The sequence below is a fragment of the Cinclus cinclus genome, chromosome 14, assembly GCF_963662255.1.
Source record: "Cinclus cinclus chromosome 14, bCinCin1.1, whole genome shotgun sequence".
In the NCBI taxonomy this organism is placed as follows: domain Eukaryota; kingdom Metazoa; phylum Chordata; class Aves; order Passeriformes; family Cinclidae; genus Cinclus; species Cinclus cinclus.
In genome coordinates, this window is record NC_085059.1 from 5,999,026 (window position 1) to 6,014,860 (window position 15,835).

At 48.9% G+C, this 15,835-nt stretch overlaps 1 protein-coding gene across 2 annotated transcripts in view; it reads right to left on the minus strand.

Annotated features, from left to right (window-relative positions):
* Positions 1 to 2,776: 2,776 nt before the first annotated feature.
* PSD2 (pleckstrin and Sec7 domain containing 2) overlaps positions 2,777 to 15,835 on the minus strand; it is a 33,142-nt gene continuing 20,083 nt past the window's right edge. For both annotated transcript variants that reach the window (XM_062501929.1, XM_062501930.1), the window contains 6 exons: positions 14,850 to 15,040; positions 13,729 to 13,799; positions 6,913 to 7,070; positions 5,777 to 5,921; positions 4,601 to 4,744; positions 2,777 to 2,983 (listed from right to left, as the gene is read on the minus strand). In XM_062501929.1, coding sequence (XP_062357913.1) covers positions 2,777 to 2,983; positions 4,601 to 4,744; positions 5,777 to 5,921; positions 6,913 to 7,070; positions 13,729 to 13,799; positions 14,850 to 15,040 — 916 coding nt within the window. The remainder of the gene's footprint in view (positions 2,984 to 4,600; positions 4,745 to 5,776; positions 5,922 to 6,912; positions 7,071 to 13,728; positions 13,800 to 14,849; positions 15,041 to 15,835) is intronic.

Below are 15,835 nucleotides of genomic sequence, written 5' to 3' on the forward strand. Positions count from 1 at the left end.
AGGACAGGAGTGCTGGATCCTGGCTTTGGGGTCACAAAGTCTCCCCTACAAAGAAGTCCCTCTAAAATGAATGTGGTTGTGTCTAGGACAAGTGTCCTGGCAGGGAGGTCAGGCTGAACCACCACTGCCAGCTGAGGTTGTGTGAGACCTGAAGCAGTTGTGGTGCCTCCTGAAGGGGTTGGGGATGTGCAGAAAGTGCATCTGAGCAACTCCAGGAGGAGAAAAGGATGTGGCTGCCTAATTCCTCTGAGATGCTGCTCTTCTCTCTTAGTGGTGGGTGGCTGAGTCCTTGACCTCTGGGGAGTGAGAAAAGGGGTGAAAAACCCATTTTCTTCTAAGTCACAAGCTGAGGCTGTGGATTGGTCAAACAAGGCATTTTTGGCTCTGCTCTTATGTGGGTAAGGTGCTCTCAAAACATTTTCATGTGCCTGTACACCTGGATCAGGACTTGTGCATGAGGTGAACTGCAGGTACTCAGCAAAAGCAAGTTTAATGCTCTGAGCTGCCTTGCCAAGTCTTGTCTGACATCAGCTGCCACCTCTTCCAAAATCCATTGGGTGTTCAGTCTCACGGCTCTGAGTCTCTTTCCTGCTGCCCAAGGGAGACTTTGCAAGATCTTGCTTTCCTCTGCAAGTCACTCCCAGCTGAGGATGGCAGACTGGCACCTTCAACCAGGGGGCTGAGCTGCTCTTAGTGGCAGCTCAAACACACTGGAGATGTCACTGTCCACTGGAAGAGATGCTCAGAAAGGAAAGACTGAAGTACAAAATATTACCTGTGATTTTGGAGACAAGACCCAGCTTTCTCCTGGACTTCCACTGTGAGAGTTTCAGAACCAGACACTTCATGTGACATCTTGGAGGCGTTCAGTGCAAGGAATGTCTGTAAAATACCTGACACAAAAGCAAAGATGCCTTGGAGAAACAGCCACAGACTCCTCTGGGGGCCCTTGTGAGAACATCTCCAGTCACTAATGCAGGGCTCGGTACATTCCTGCTACTGTAAATCTCTAGGCTGTATGTGGACAGACACATCTGGGATGCACCATATGGAGTTACTTGAACATGTTCCCAAAGCAGCCCATCTATCCACACCCGCTTCAGAACCACCCAAGAGGATGGGTGGGCTGGTACCCACTTGTGGAAAGGAATTGATATTTCTGTCTGTCCATAAGATCCTCTCTTTTCTGCATCAGGTGCTGGTGGATATCCGAATCAGGCTGGCCTTGTGGTGCTGTGAAATCTGGGATCAATCCAGCACATGGTGGAACGATGCTTCAGACCAATTCTCTTTACCAACAGATTCGGTTTTATTGTTATTCTTTTTTTTTACATGATTCTTAGTGCATCATTTCAAATAAACTATCAAACTGTACAAAGAAACAGAGATAAAAGAAGAGGCGATAAGGTTGGGAAGAGGTTTTTAGAGTTATGAACCATCATGGAAAACAGTAGTCCATAGGCTCTCAAACACTGAAGGTCCAAATAAATCATGTTTGCTTAAAAAGTGCTGCAAAATATAAACAATAAATGACTGTAATTAGCAGCTACAAGATCCTTCAAAACTGGAACTTGATTACTGTGAACGCACCTACGGGAAAGAAAAGCAATCTGAGATAAAGGATCAAACAGAACAGTGAAATAAATAAAGTATGGGAGGACAGTCGTGGCATTGAAATGCAGAGGAATCACTTCAGCACAACAGTAAATCATTGAACCACAGACAGCAGAAAGGAACAGAAACACAATTCCCACTTAAAAGAGTATAGCATGTGCATCACAGGATGGAGGAATACAGCAGGGACGGGCAGGTGGGATTACTCCTGCACACAAAGGTTCCTCTGGAGCTGGCACACGACTCCAGTTGTGCCTCGAACCCAAAGTGGTGGATCCTGTGGTTGCTAAATGAGCAGCCACTTGGGCAGTTTGTCTGAATAAGCAGGAATGGGAGAGCGATGTTTCACAGCAAAGCCAGGTGGGATTTCCATTCGAGTAAAAAAAGGGAGAAAAAGAAAAGAAAAATGATACACAGCTACTCCATTTGTTTAGAACATCCTGGCGGGCTGGTCAGACCCTTCACGTCCCTGGTGTCTTCCCCAGGCAGCTTGCTTCACTTGCACACTGAGGTTAAAAACCCACATTAAAGTTTCCTTATATATATATATTTATTTATATATATTCATATGTATATATATATATATATATAAAAAGGATAAGGAAGCAGGGGGCCCTTCAGGCTTCTCCTGCCGTGGGCAGGTGACGCTCCTCTAGCCCGGTCAGTGCCCAGCTCAAGACCCTGTCCTGTCGTGCCGTGCTCCTCTTGGGGCAGGGACGTGCCCCTGCCACCCTGTGCCCTTCTCTGGGAGCGCTGGTGGTGCCACAGACGTTGTCTCGGCTCAGTTTCCTGCTCTGCCAGGGACTGTGACCATGAACTGCTGGGGACTCCAGGGAGGGAAGGTGGAGAGACAGGGCTGGTGGAGGAAAGAGCGACCCAGCCCTTGAAGAACCAGCATATCCCTTTGTTGTGCAGGCTGCAGCAGGAGGGAAAGAAAAGCCACTGGTGCAGTTGGGAATGAAGAAGAGATGATGCTGAAATGCCAGAGCATTGTCAGAGAGTGTCAACTAAAGCTTCTTTGATTTCTTCCACTAGAGCAATCCCCATGTCATACATGTCTACAGTTTTGCTCATACAATTTCCTAAGTAAAATTGTGCTCATCAATCTAAGTCCAGGAGCGCAGAGCATCGCCGGTTCATCCCCCCGTGTACGTGTTCCTTGTTAAGTGTTCTGCTCTAAAATGTCCTTTTCTGCCTTACAGCTGATGGACACGTGCCCTTGGCTCAGGGAAGGGCTGGAATGCGTCTTCCGCAAAGCGATGTCCTCGGCTTCCACCTTGAAGAAACTGGTCTCAATCCTCTCCAGGTCATCTGTCCCCACTTTTATCTTCATGCACAGCAGGTTGATATATGTTTCATAGCGGCTCTTCTGCAGAGAAAGAGGGAACAGAGAGCCTGGGAACAGGGACAGACCATGGTGTGTGCAGCACGCAGAAACAGCTCCTACTAGCTACTGCAGGAAAACCCACCCTATCCCATCAGCATCCCACTAATCCCACCCCACAGATTTAACCCCAGCCCACAGATTTAACTCCAGCACAATGCCTGGTCTGCGCAAAGGCTGATTGTTCAACACTCTGAGGAGAAAGGTGCATGTGGGTGTGTGGGTGGGTGTGTATAGGACTCTCCAGTTGCTTTTACAGGTCTTGGCTGCCAGTGTGATTGTATAAGAAGGATACTGGGGGCAAAATGAGATCAACAGACCTGCTGCTTCCTGATTTAGGAGCTCGCCTTGATTTTTAAAATATTTCTGCTTGTCACTGTTTCCATCCAGTGGTTCAGTTATTGCTGCTGAGCTGCGTCCCCAGTGCTCCTCACAGAGCACAGCATAAAGGGAGGTATCCTCTCTGCCTGGATCCTTTGTTCCAATGCTAGATGTGATCTTTTTGAGGACTTGTGTAATACCCACCCTTTCTCTTAACATCTCAGAGACAGCCGGTGCTGGTTTCTTTGTCAGCACAAAGAAACAAGCATTTCTGGAGCACATCTCATAAGACAGGTGAGATGAATTACACTCTGGAAGTGCCAGCTTCTCCTTGAAAACTGAAAAGGCAGTCTGTTGTCACCCAGATAGCCCCCCTAGCCGCCTTCAGCAGTCCAGAAAAAAGCTCAGATACAGACTTTTCTCCAGGCATCCAAAACCAGATACTGGAAAAAGGGAAGCAGTAGCAACTATATGGAAGGTTGGTACAAATACAAGGGATCCAGCATCTGGGAGATGTGGCTTTGGAGAATCAGGCTGGGTGTTACACAAAAGGATGGTGCAGCCCTGGCATGAGGGAGGTGGGATATTTCCATCCTTAGTGATTTTTGGGGCACCAAATGGCACACTCAGTCTGGGCTAAGTCTAGGAATAATCCAAGTTCCTGCTGGAAGCAAGACTAGAGGCCTCCAGCAGTCCCTTCCCACTGACACCTATGGGGCAGGAACAACACCTTCTGCTCAACTCTCACTGGAACAAAATACCCAATTTCTCCCACAATTAAATGATTCTTAGACTTTTCAGGGAGTTAAAACTTATTTACATGCATCCTCAAAGGGTCTGTAATCTGCTCTAATGCTGGGTTTGGATTTATTTACAAAAGTGGTTGCAGCAAAACAGGATTAGCTGTCCCAGGGATTCCCTTCGCTTTTTAATAATGTTGCTGAAAAAGACTGAGTGACACTGAGAACTGAACCACTCTCTTACTTGGGACCTGAGGAAATGCCAAGATTTGACAGAGTATAGGCAGACTTTCTTTCTCTTGTGAGTTTTCCTCTCCTCTGGTTAGAAATCACAGAGGGGAGGAAGCAGCTCTTATTTCTTTCTTCAGCTTCAGTGCAAAACAGTGAGGCTTTTGCTGCCCCAAGACCCATCCAACTTGGGAGCCCATGTCCTTCTCTTTCCTTTCACTCTCTCCCAGACTCACAGCACCCACTCTGGAGTTCTGTTCTCCTCAATCAGCCAAGGTACTATTTATCACAGAAAAGATGAAAGTTCCTTTACCTCAAATATTAGGTAATGTTCTTTGAGTCTGTATTCCTCAGCCTCTTTTGACTTGAGGCTCTTCTCTACAGGATGTAATTTATGCTCTGCTAATTCGTCTGCAATCTGCTTCATTTTATTTTCATGAGACCTCAGCTGTTCCTCCTGCCGAGAGAAGCGTGCCAGGTATTAAAACGTGGGAGTGTAGCACCCAAGTGCTCCGCCTGCCTGTGGCTGGGGGAACTCTCTCTGCAAGGGCTGTGCTGAAGCCAAAGGTGCGTGATGCACTTGTAAATTCATCTGATAAGGAGCAGCTCAAACACAGGTATTGGAGTAAGAGCAAAACTCAGGTATCTCAAGTGCCAAGAGTGGATTTCTTTGGCACTGAGGCATCTTTGGCATCATAAGCACAAAAAGCTCCTGTAACATGTATCCTGTAACAGCCAGGCAGAAGCAGCACTGTCCCAGGAGATGTTCATCTGCTCTTTTTGGAGGTAGAAGTACCCTCCCCATCTGGGCTCTGACAAAGGTGACCACCTGGCCACATCTGTCTCAGCAGACAGAAGCTGTGTCCCTGCCCTGACATTTCAGGATGTCCTCCCCTTTGCTGGGGGGCAGTGGCAGTGTGTCCTTACTTTTTGGAAGTGCTAAGGCATGTTGGACCTTCCCTGGACAGGGAAACAAAAGCTTCTCTTTGGATGGCAGCAGCTCTTGAGTAGCTGAGCCCAGTGCAACGTGCCCCCTTGTTTCCAGAAACCTTTCCCTACTGACTGGAACTCAGACATCCCTTTTGTCTGTGGTTCTTGAGCTCCAGAAAGAGAGTGCCATGATATAAACCAAACCTGGGCTTTTGGGCTCTGTGGCATTAACTCTGGAGCTATTCTGCTGCTCCCACTCTGGCAACAGGAAGGTGCTGGAATGTGGCGGGCAAAGAGCAATAAACAAGCCAGAACCAACAGGCAGGCGTGTGCGCAGGGCTCTTTATAGCCATGGCAAAAGAAGCACTGGCCAGATGCCAGGATTTTCCACTTCTGTCCGAGCTTCCCACTCCACTCCCCTGTTCCTGCACCGATCACCTGAGTGTGATCATGCATCCCATCAGGCAGGGACAGGGGGACCTGCAGATGGGCTCACCCTGAGCTGAAGGGCTTGCAGAGCACTGGGCACCCCTCCACCACTCCTTCTCTCACACATTACCTGGCACAGTTTGGTCATGGATGAAGGCAGGAGCGGGCGGCAGAACTTCTTCATGGAGCAGATTGCAGCTGGGAAGGCTGGAGCAGAGAAAATGGCAGCAACGAGGTTGATTCTCAGGATCCAGGAGAGCATTTCTTCCTTACTTCTGTTAAGGAGGAGGGGAGAAGAGAGAGGGAGTCTGTAAATGCTCTTGAACCAGGACCAGACAACAGCTGACAACAGCCCTAGAGCCACCCATGCTCAGGAAGGCCATCGGTGGCGTTGCTTTGATGCCACTGCTGTGCCAGGCTATGAACAGAGGGAAACACTGTCTAACTGGCTCCTCTACAGTGCCCTGGTCATTTCAGGGCTGCTGTCTGCCTCTCAAAACCTGGGCACTCCTGCCTTCCCCATCAGCTCTGGTTGTATTCCTGAGGAGCTGTGGAGAGGCCAGGGCCAAGGATGTCCTGCTCTTAGGAGAGTGAGAGCCGCTCAACAGAGACCCCACAGAGCAGGATGTCATTTATGAGACACTGCCCAGGGTCCTTCATCAAATCTGTCCAGACACTGCTCCCCCAAACCTTCAACTGGATGTTTGCTGCACAAATCCAGATGTCAAGCTTTAGCTTGACCATAGTAACCCCAGCCCAACCTTCAGGCAATGTCACCTCTCTCAGCAGGTGAGACAGAAGATGACTTTGTCACACTTGACACTTACTAACACCATAACATTCCTCAGCAATGGAGTAAGATAAAACATCTACCCTGGCTGGGGAGACTGCTTTAAGGAGGTTTAGACAGTTTCCCCATCAAAAGCTGACAAGGATAATCATCACCTGCACCACACAGATTTCCTCCCTTCCAGAATATGCCAACAAAAGTTATCAAGAGGAGCCCTCTCACTCAGCCTGCCCATCCCAGCTCATCCTGCTCAGCCTGCCTTGGTGACAGCTGGGAAGGACCTCAAGGACTGGCACAAAGCTACCAAGAAACTCTGACCTATGACCAAATCCTTTGCATAGCCCTGCAGAAATGACCCTCAGCCCCTTCCTCCCCCCAGGTGTGCCCCTAAGTGATCTGGCCAGGGCAGAGGGAGTCTGGTAGTGGTTGGAAGTCAGGCTGCCCATCCAGGCACTGCAGGGAGGGCTGGGACTCACGGGGCCTGGAAGAGGAAGACTCTCCAGTCAGCTGTCTTCAGCTTGAGCACGTTGGACTTCTTGCTGTAGTCAGAGGCTTTTGTGGCTAAGGCGTGGTGCACACGGATGGCGTTCTTCAGATCCACTTCAGAGAGGTCTTTGTCAGGTTTATATTCATCCTGTGAAGAGGAACGTTAATTGGATAATGACAACACTAACATTTGCGGGCTGCTTTAATGAACCTGCCTTTCTCCCTGCGCTATAATCACAGAGTGCCGAGACCAGGAAAAGCACTGCTTTGTACAGTAAATGCTAGGAGCTGATAATGATAATAATTAACATCTGGCAACTGCTTCCATCATTAAGTTCAGTGGGAAGATGTAAAGAAGGAGATGAAAGTTTTAAACATAATTATCAATAGTTATTTCTAACACAGCACATGCCTGAGGCTTTGTGGGGAGGCACAAGGCAGGGCCATGTTTCTGCAGAGCTTCCCCCACAGCACAGAGCTCAAACCAGGATGCAACTCCCAATCAACAGAGGATACCAACGAGCACCTGCCCTGCTGCTGCAGCTTCATGGACTCATAGAATGGTTCAGGCTGGAAGAGACCTCAAAGCTCTCCTCATTCCAACCTCTGCCATGGGCAGGGACACCTTCCACTATCCCAGGCTATTCCAAGCCCCATCCAACCTGGTCTTGGACACTTCCAGGGATCCAGGGGCAGCCACAGCTGTTCTCAGCAACCTTTTCCAGGGCCTCCCCACCCTCACAGGGAAGAATTTTTTCCTAATATCTAGCTAAATTTCCCCTCTTTCAGTTTAACCCCATTGCTTCTTGTCCTATCACTACAGCTTTGTGTGGAGGAAGGTTGCCCTGGAACAGCAGCATCCCTGCAACCAGTGCACCTCTATACAGGTGTGGGGCCTGATGGGCAGTTGCCAGTCTGAGTCTGGCCCCCCTGAACCAGGCTTAGTCTCCCTTTAGCACATGTGCTTCTTTGGCATGGTGTCCCCAGTAATTTATTAGACTGGCACATGCAAATTGCAGCAGCATTCCCTGTATACTTGCTTTACTTTCTCCACTGAAGGACAACTTCACATGAGCAGAGAATGTAGCAGTAACCTTACGTGTTTATATTTTATAAAAAGGTAGAAAGTACCAAACATGGGATTCTGAAATTATGATCTTGGCACAGCACATTTGAGGAAAAAAACTTCAGTCAATCCTGTGTTTACCCTTTTACTTTCCCAGTGACTTAACACAATATCCTGCCTACCACTCTGCACCCTTGCCAGCTCAACCAGTCGGATGGGGGGACAGAAAGGATGCATGGATAGGTGAAAAAAGAACCTGGTGGAAAGAATCTGACCCTGGCTAAAGCAAACCACCACCCCAGCCACGTTAGGGGCCATGGCAGGACAGAGTGTCCCCAGAATGCCCTGCCTTGCCCAAGTGATTACAGTGCTACAGGATTAATGTACTCTATATTCTACTTTCCGCGAGTGCCCTTGGCTGTCAGCACCAGGGCAGGTCTGTCTGGTGATGATGGTCTACACGCCCCAAGCCTTCCTCCACTTCCAAGCCACAACCGTTCTGCAGATTTGCAAAAGGATTGTCTCCTGTTTCCCATGTCCCAGTGGAACAAATGCAGCTGGTTCAGGGAAAAGCTGTGCTGCAGCCTCTGGGATGGTAACCCTGGTCAGTGAGGCTGTTCTCTGGTCAGAAAGTTTTCCCCTCTGCTGCTCTTGACTGAACTGAGCACCAGCACTCCCGAGCTCATGAATGTCAATCCCCAACTCTTGCTCCTGATGGAAAGTGAGCCACTGAAGCTTTTCTTCCCTCATTTTTTGAAGCAATCATCCCACCCAGGAGAGTGGTTGCCATACTGTGCTTATCATCATATGAAACTTGGCCTAGTAAAAAAAAAAAAAAATGCCATGGGTCCACTCACAAATGTTTGGCGCAGGTTCCCAGGGATGGTGAATCCCAAAGAAAAGCCCTGGCTTTCCAGCACAGGAAGGCTGGGTGCTGCAGGTATCCTGTGTTCAGGGAGACACTCAGGTGGGCAGTACAGATGACCTTACCATCGTGGTTATTTCAGTAGCCAGAGGGATGGGCCATCAGCCTTTTGCACAGAGAAAAACAAATGCTTTACCTTGTGAAGACCTAATGTGTTACCCCACTGGAAAAGAAATATTTCCCTGAGAAAGATACTGCTTCTTGGGCCTTACGTATTGTAGAGAGACTTCAATTTGGGATATTTTTCTGAGGCTGAAGCTCTCTGGATTTGAATAAATCTGACTGTGCTGCCCATGATCTCTTATTTCAAAATCAGCTTTCTGAAAATACAGTGCAAAATAGCCCAGCTTAATGGTGTGTGACAAGCGGAAACTGCCGCAGCTGCTGAGTGCTTTGACTAATGCAGATCCTCATCTTGAATGGAATCATCAAGTATTGCCTTCATGGATTTCATGCTCTCAGGCATCAATGCTGGTGTAAGAAAACAATCCAATCTTCTTTTTCTAATGCTGGGCCCAGTAAATCAATGTGAGGTTGAATGAAACAGGTTCTCTCTACTTCTGCCTTCGCAGGAGTGAACAGTGCTGGAGGCTCCTTGCTTGGGATGGCTCTTCCAGGAGGCTCATCCCAATGCCAGGTGGTCACAATGGCATTTTTGGCTGATAATGCTGGGAGATCCTGGTGCCTTTGGGTCACTGTCCCCTGCCGCCTACCACTGTGAGCAGATCCACAACTAATCTCAAAGCTTATTTTGCCGTGAAAAGACATCTAGCTCTTATGCCTGCCATTGTAGGACACCTGGATGGGGTGGGAGAGCCCAGTGTATCAGTTCTGCTGCCCTCTCCTCATGCCTCAGAACCAGCCCTGGGCAGTGCTGGGAACACAGACATGGGCCAACAGATATTCCTCGTGCTCTGGCTTGTGAGTGGCTTTTCCTCTTCTTTCTTTTCTTCACCTCACAGCTACCATCCTAAACACACCATTTAATTAGGAAGATGAACCCCTCTGCCCTTTTCAGTCCAGGCAAGATCTTGGCCCTCCCCAGAGCTCTTGGCAAGGGTCTGCTTGCATGGGACAGTGCCTGTGGCTCAGGGCTGTGCTGGGAACCCCTTCCTGGTAGGGGACAGAACCTGTGGGAAGACCTGCACCCTTTCCAGCACTTCAGTATCAAAGCACATTGTGCTTTATAGCTCTCCATCATTTTTCTTAACCCCCTCTATGTGTGGTGATTAAGGGTTATTATCCCCATTTCAGAGAGGTGAAGTAAGTTGCCAAAGGCCATGGAGTGAGTCAGTGCCCAGAGCAGATTAGTGCACAGGAGAGGTGTGCCCTGCTCCCAAGCCTGTGTCTCTTCCTCCAGACTCTGGTGCATCCCTTTAGGGGATCAAGCAATTGCTTCAGCAGACTGTGTTGGAACATGCTGATCCAGCAATTAACACCAGCGAGTCAATGACATGTGACATCTCCTCTTCAGCAGGTTTATGGCTGCTGCCTGAATTGCTTCTGTCAGACTGACTTCTGCCTGTCCACCTACCCTTCTGCCTGTGTTATGTCCACTTCCTCTGGGTCTGGCCATTCCTCCTGTCTACACATCCACCTACCCAGCCCCTCCTTCCTCCCACCTTCCCTGTACCTCTCGGTTTTATTTGTACTCAACTTGACCCTCAAAACCAAATGTAGTTCCCTGCTCAACTTCTGTGAATTTACTGTTAAAGCCTAGATTCTTAATTTGTTCTGAGCAGAAAAGTAGACAGGCTGAACCTGTGCTCCATGACATCAGGTGGTTCTGGAAGCAGGAACTTTCTCCTCTACCTTCCCATCAGCAAATCTTTCCCCAGTGATTTCTGCTCAGCCAAGGTTCTACCTTATGTTTATCTGCAGTTGTCTTCTGCTGAAAGCTAGAGAGGCTGGCACACCACTTCCTTCCTGTATTGTGCAATTCCTTTGTTCTACAAACCACCCCATAGGCCAGAAACGACACCAAGGATCCACAGGGCAGGTGGATGTTTATCCACTCTCCGGTGTGGTGCTGGGAATGTTTGCAAATGACAGGGCAAGGACTTTGTTCTCATCCTTCTGTCCTGTCTCTGCAAGCCTGATAGACACTGTCTACAGCCAAGCCCAAGGAATTCCCTGGAGAGAACTATAATACCACCTGGCAGCAGCTCATGAGTAAGAAACCCCTCTTTCCCCAAATCCTTTGCCCAAACATTCCTTCGGTTTATTTTTGTTGTTGTTCCAAATGCTACTTCCTTGGGGCACCCTTGGCAGTTCTGGTCCCTCCCGCTAATTACACATCAGTCATGGCTCTCATTTATCAGACACTTTCATAATGCAGCCACATCTTGGGTGTTTTGCTCCTTCATCCTTTTCTGTAAAGAAAGCCCTCAGTCTCTGAACCATTTGATCCTGAAGGTCACTGAGATAAGAGCATTGATCTCCTCACTGCCACGTCAGCCTCATCCTTGCTCTCTTTTCAAATCCTAAACACCTCAAACATAAAGAACTCTGTTAAGGAGTAGTTACTGCTGCAAGCCTTGCACAGTGAAGAACCCCCAACACCTCTGCCCCAGCAGCAGCAATGACACTCCATGTTGGCTTCATGGCTCCTTCTGCTGCCAGGGAAGAAAATCCCATCCTGAAGGTGTATTTCATTCTCAATACATACCCTCTCATCAGACTCAGCCCAAGAGAAGTCCTTGATGGAAAATTCATTTAGATCCAAATAGTCCCATGATAGTTGGAACATCTATTCTTTTTCCTCCCCACACAAAAAAGTGTCATGCAATTAAATGTTGACTGTAACTCTGCACAAGTTAATACCTCATGTATAACCCATGGGTCAGCATGAGGACTCTGGTGGACCCCATGTGAAGATGTGTAATGAGACAAGGACTGAGGGGTGAGAAGAGTGCTGCTGGCTTGAAGAATACCATACTTAGAGGGCTGGAGGAGATTTGGGCTCCTCTGTGTGCTTCAGCTTCCCTAAACTGCAGGAGAGAGTGGCACAGCTGTAAAAACACCACTGGGCTAAGAGCAACCCACACTGGGAGTTAGGATCCACTGCTGCCAGATTTCTGCTGGCTTTTGACATGTGCCATAGGACATGGAGAAATACGAGAGTCATGGGGGTGTGCTACGAGCTCTGAGTCATAACTCCCTGCTGCCCCGAGGATCTTTCTGCCTCTCTTATATAATCCAATGTTTGTTTACTCTCATTGCTGTGGAGATAATGCTCAGGAGCATCTACCCACGGGGAGTGCTGCTCCAGCAAGGTGAGTTCAACGGGTTACTGCACAGAATGTGCTGCTCAGGTAGTTCAGACCTAGTTCAGTGGGTTATGTTGATGATGAACAGACATTTGGCATCCTGGGTTGGCTCACATTAACACTCAAGTGAGCCCCTATCCAGTCTCCTCGGATTTTCCCTCAGAAAAGAGTTTCCAGCAAATCTTCCAAGCATCCAAGTGCCATAGAACTGAATGCTAGAGCGTTCAGGGAAGCTGTTCCATGGTGACTTTGTGTCCCATGAGGGCCTGGGAATTACACTTGTGTTGACTGGAGGTGGCTACACAATGAACAGAAATGAAGAGAGGCACAAAGTGTCACTTGACAGCCCATGGAAGGATCCAGGTCATCAAGGTCCTGAAGAATATAGATTTTCAGCATAGAACTGTGGAATCACAGAATCTTCTGAGCTGGAAGGGACCCACAAAGACCATAAACTCCAGCTCCTGGCCCTGCACAGGACACCCCAACAATCCCACCCTGTGTCCAAGAGCCTTATCCAAATGCTGGGCCTGATGTCCCCAGGGCACAGATGTCCCTCCTGGTTCCAGGGCACTGCTGATTCATATTCAACTGGCCATTGACCAGGACTCCCAGGTCCCCTTCCACAGCTGCTCCACAGGTTCTCATTCCCCCCTGTCTGTGCATCCAGGATTCCCCTGTCCCAGGTGCAGAACCCAGCACTGTCTTTGTTAACTTCATACAGCTGATGACTGCTCAGGCCTCTCATTTGTCAGGATCTCTCTGCAGGGCCTCTGCCTTTGAGGGAGTCAGCAGCTCCTCTCAGTTTGGTGTTGTCTGCAAACATACTCAGTATTCCCTTGAGTCCTGTGTCCAAGCCATTTGTGAAGACGTTGAAGAGCACAGGATGGAGGATGGAGCCCTGTGGAACCCCACTAGTGACAGGTCACCAGTCTGATGTCACCCCAGCCACTGTCACCCTTTGTGCCCAACCTGTGAGCCAAGTGCTCACCCACCACATGATGTGTTTATCCAGCTGTCTGCTGGACATCCTGTCCAGAAGGATCCTGTGAGAGACAGTGTAAAAAGCTCTAGTGAAACCCAAAAAGATTGCATCAGCTGGCTTCCTATACCACAGACTCAATAAGGTTGTACATAATCAGATCTATGCCAGCAAATAAAACTATAGGCAGGATAAGACTGGTCAAATGCTCCACCTGTTCACCTTCCTATTTAATTTCTCACAAACATCCTACTTCACCCATTCTATATCATCTGTTCATTCATCCTCCTCAATAGCTCCTACTTGCTGGGATCCTTCTGCAGAAATCTGTGTTTCCTCTTTCATGCTTCTTCCTTTGGGGTTCCCTTTGGGGCTGTGAATAGTGCCCTTACCATGAACACCACCACCAAAGGTGACAGCATCCTCCAGCTCTGGTCTCTGGAGGAGCTCTGTCGATGTCCATGCCCAAGTTAGGACATGGATTCACCTCTGCTTGGGTATGTGACTGCATGGCAGCTTTGGAGACAGCAGGAGACAGCAAAGGGGAGAGTCCCCCATGGTTACCTTTTGTAAATAAAGGACGGTCCCTTTAAGCACAGCATAAAATTTCTTCCAACCTCTTCTTCCTCTGGGAGCTAAAAAATGAAGAATATTTAATTGTACATGTCTGCCAGTGCTGCTTGACCTTCCAGGCAAACCCAATCCTTCTCCTGACCCACCACAGGCACTCACTGATGCCCAGAGCTCCCACACCTCCAGGCTATTGCTCATGAGTGGTTTATGTTCCCAGCAGGAACATAAGCAGGTCAGAGCCAGACATGAGCTAATGCAGGGGCACCAGTGGACACCTGCAGGAAGTCTCTGCTCCTCCAAAACCAGGCTCGTGTTCCTTGGACCTAATGCTTGGAGAACAGAGACATTCCTTGAGCTCCTCTGCTTGGAATTGAGCAGCTGGATAAGGCAGTTTCTGTCCCCCTGGGGAGGGAGCATTGCCATCTCGATGGGCTTGGAGCAGAGAGCTTGGCAGAAGCTGGAGAAGTGTGGGAGGTGAGGGGAGCCATCCACATCACCACCAGACAGCTGATCCTCCAAGCACAGGCTATCAGGAAGGTGCTGGAAGTAAGGGAGGCCTTTGGTGGTAATCTCTACTCAAGACTTTTTAATCGGCTGCAGTGACCCGGCCACTCATATCAATTAGCAAAAGGAATTACGCAAGGTTTAATTAATCTCTGCTCATTAACAGTTCCCAAATACCTTTACCTTTCCTGTAATGCCATATGCTGGTAGCAGAGCTAGGGGGTGCGCTATTGCCCAGCCAGCACATGGCAGGATATGGACAGGAGCAAGGCTTGGCAGACCAGGCTGTCCCCAAGGTCAGGGCTGGAGTGGACAACTGCTGAGGAACCAGCCTTCCCCCACTGCTCAGAGACTGGGATTTGGGATTACAGCCATGAACAGGATGGAAGGCCAGGTCTGTCAGTGTCAGATTCCTTAGCAGTGAGAAGACTGAGGCTTCCTGAAAACACTCACACCTACAAATGCCTCAAAACACCCTCCTTTTCCTCTGTCCTAGCACTTATGGGGATCACTCCTGTGCTGCTCGGGATGTGGTGAGGAAATGCCTTCATCAGGAGAGCCAGGGCAAGGCTGGGGCACCGCTCCTGTCCCTGTCCCAGATCACGTACTTCTCTTCCCATCCATGTCCGCATGGGTTTTCCGGGTGAGGACGCCGTGCTTGTAGGTGACTGCGTTCAGTGCCTGGGGGATGTCCAGGAAGGGGTTGCTGCTGTCAACAATCCTTGTCACTTTTTTCGCACTGGCTCCGAATTTGTCATCTACCAGCTCCGAGAGTGATTTCCTCAACTCGTCCTCGTCACTTGGAAACAAAATCAGAGAAGAGAATCAGTGGAGGAGATGTGGGTTTGGTCGCAGTGTAAGGCAGCCCTATTTGCTTTGGATTTAGAGTTTTTATTACAGGACTGGTCTGAGAAAGAAAAAGGAAGGAGATGTTGGGACTGTAACAGAGAGAGTGCCAAAAGTTGTGGTCTGAGTTGGGAGGAGTTCGGGGTGGCAGGTCCCAGTGGTCCCACTGTGAGGTCACTCAAAACAGGTAAGGATTGGGTGCTTGTCTGAACACCAGGAAACTGCAGACATCCCACGCTGAGGACTACAAATATCTCACAGGGAAGGTCTCCAATTCTGTGCTTAAGGAGGATTTTTGATGAAGACCAAGGTATTACCAGCATTTCTCAACTGCTGAGAGGCAATGCCTGGGGCCTCCTAGACAGTGAAGTATCTTTAGGAATGTCTTCTGCATCTCTGAGGAGCAGAAGATCTGCAGACATTCAGGAGATGAACCTACTCTGACACAAAGGAAGTAGAACTTGTATGGGAAGTGATGGTTCCCAGTGTCCCTGGGACCTGAAGGAGAAAAGCTTTTCTGCCCTGTCTTATACGTGTCAATGTCTAAATGGGATGAGTGGTCACCTCGGGTTGCAGATCAGGGTGGGACCAAACCTCAGCCGAGGTTTGTGGGATGTGAGAAGTAAACCACAATTCCTCACCTCCAACGAGCAGATGGCCAAAGCATCAGACACCTCTTGGTAAAGAAAGATGATTTCTTAGTCCTCAGCACCACAGGAGTCCTGGGGCTGAGGCAGAGCTTAGGTTC